This window comes from Penaeus monodon, chromosome 32 (genome assembly GCF_015228065.2).
Source record: "Penaeus monodon isolate SGIC_2016 chromosome 32, NSTDA_Pmon_1, whole genome shotgun sequence".
NCBI classification, from domain to species: Eukaryota; Metazoa; Arthropoda; class Malacostraca; order Decapoda; family Penaeidae; genus Penaeus; species Penaeus monodon.
Genome location: NC_051417.1, coordinates 37,801,638 through 37,802,444, shown reverse-complemented (window position 1 = coordinate 37,802,444; position 807 = coordinate 37,801,638). Strand labels below are relative to the sequence as shown.

Here is an 807-nt window from a genome sequence, read left to right as displayed (position 1 = left end):
CTCTGGGAAAAGTGGGAATATAGCTTAAGTACCATTAACAATGTAGGTAATTTTAATGGTGATACAGTTGATGTTGTTAACCATATAGAAAACGGCGATAATGTTCATAATAAAACCATTAAGGTGATAACGACCATGATAATTATTTTTTCGTTTGGCAATGAAGTCACACTGAAGATAAATTTTGACCGGAAAAGCATTTAGATTCAGGTTTAGATAAACAATTATTTGGTATTTTTCTATAGTTATTTTTATAGATAACAATTAACCAACGTAGCTATTTGTTATTTATGTAATGGATCACTGATATCAAAGCCTTCTACGTTTGCCTGGTGTGATTAAGTCAGAGGAAATTTGTAGTACCTGTTCAGCATGACCGAAGTTGCAAGAGGTTTCGAGAGAAAACATGCTCCTGACGAAGTTCATGCAGGAGCTGCCTCGCGGTGCCAGGAAGCGGTCGTCGGCAGTGTTGATTGGCATGCACATCGGGTGGCGGTCGTCACCCTGCGCCTCGCGTCCTCCTGGGCAGCACTCGATGCCTTCGCCGTTCCCTGTGGGGGAGAAGAAGCACTCAGAGAAATGTTGAGGTAGGCACAGCTCGTGGTATTCATGATAACGCTGCGTTGCTTTCAGTACCTACCCATGACAGGGAAAGGAATGTGCGCGAAGTCGTGGTCTAAGAACTGCGCCCACTGCATGACGGAGGAAGTGAACTGCTGGTCGGGGTTGTCGACGTCCACCAGAATGTTGCTGGCGATCACGCGCGGGTTGGGCAGCGGCGAACCATCCGTGGAGCGCGAGCGGGGG

General features: G+C 46.5%; 1 protein-coding gene across 1 annotated transcript in view; it reads right to left on the bottom strand.

Annotated features, from left to right (window-relative positions):
* Positions 1–807, bottom strand: part of LOC119593863 (chorion peroxidase-like) — a 39,506-nt gene that overhangs the window by 20,153 nt on the left and 18,546 nt on the right. Inside the window, exons 8-9 of the mRNA XM_037942893.1 lie at positions 641–807; positions 364–551 (exon numbers count right to left, since the gene is read on the bottom strand). The exon at positions 641–807 is cut by the window's right edge and continues 9 nt beyond it. Of these exons, the coding sequence (XP_037798821.1) occupies positions 364–551; positions 641–807 (355 nt within the window). The remainder of the gene's footprint in view (positions 1–363; positions 552–640) is intronic.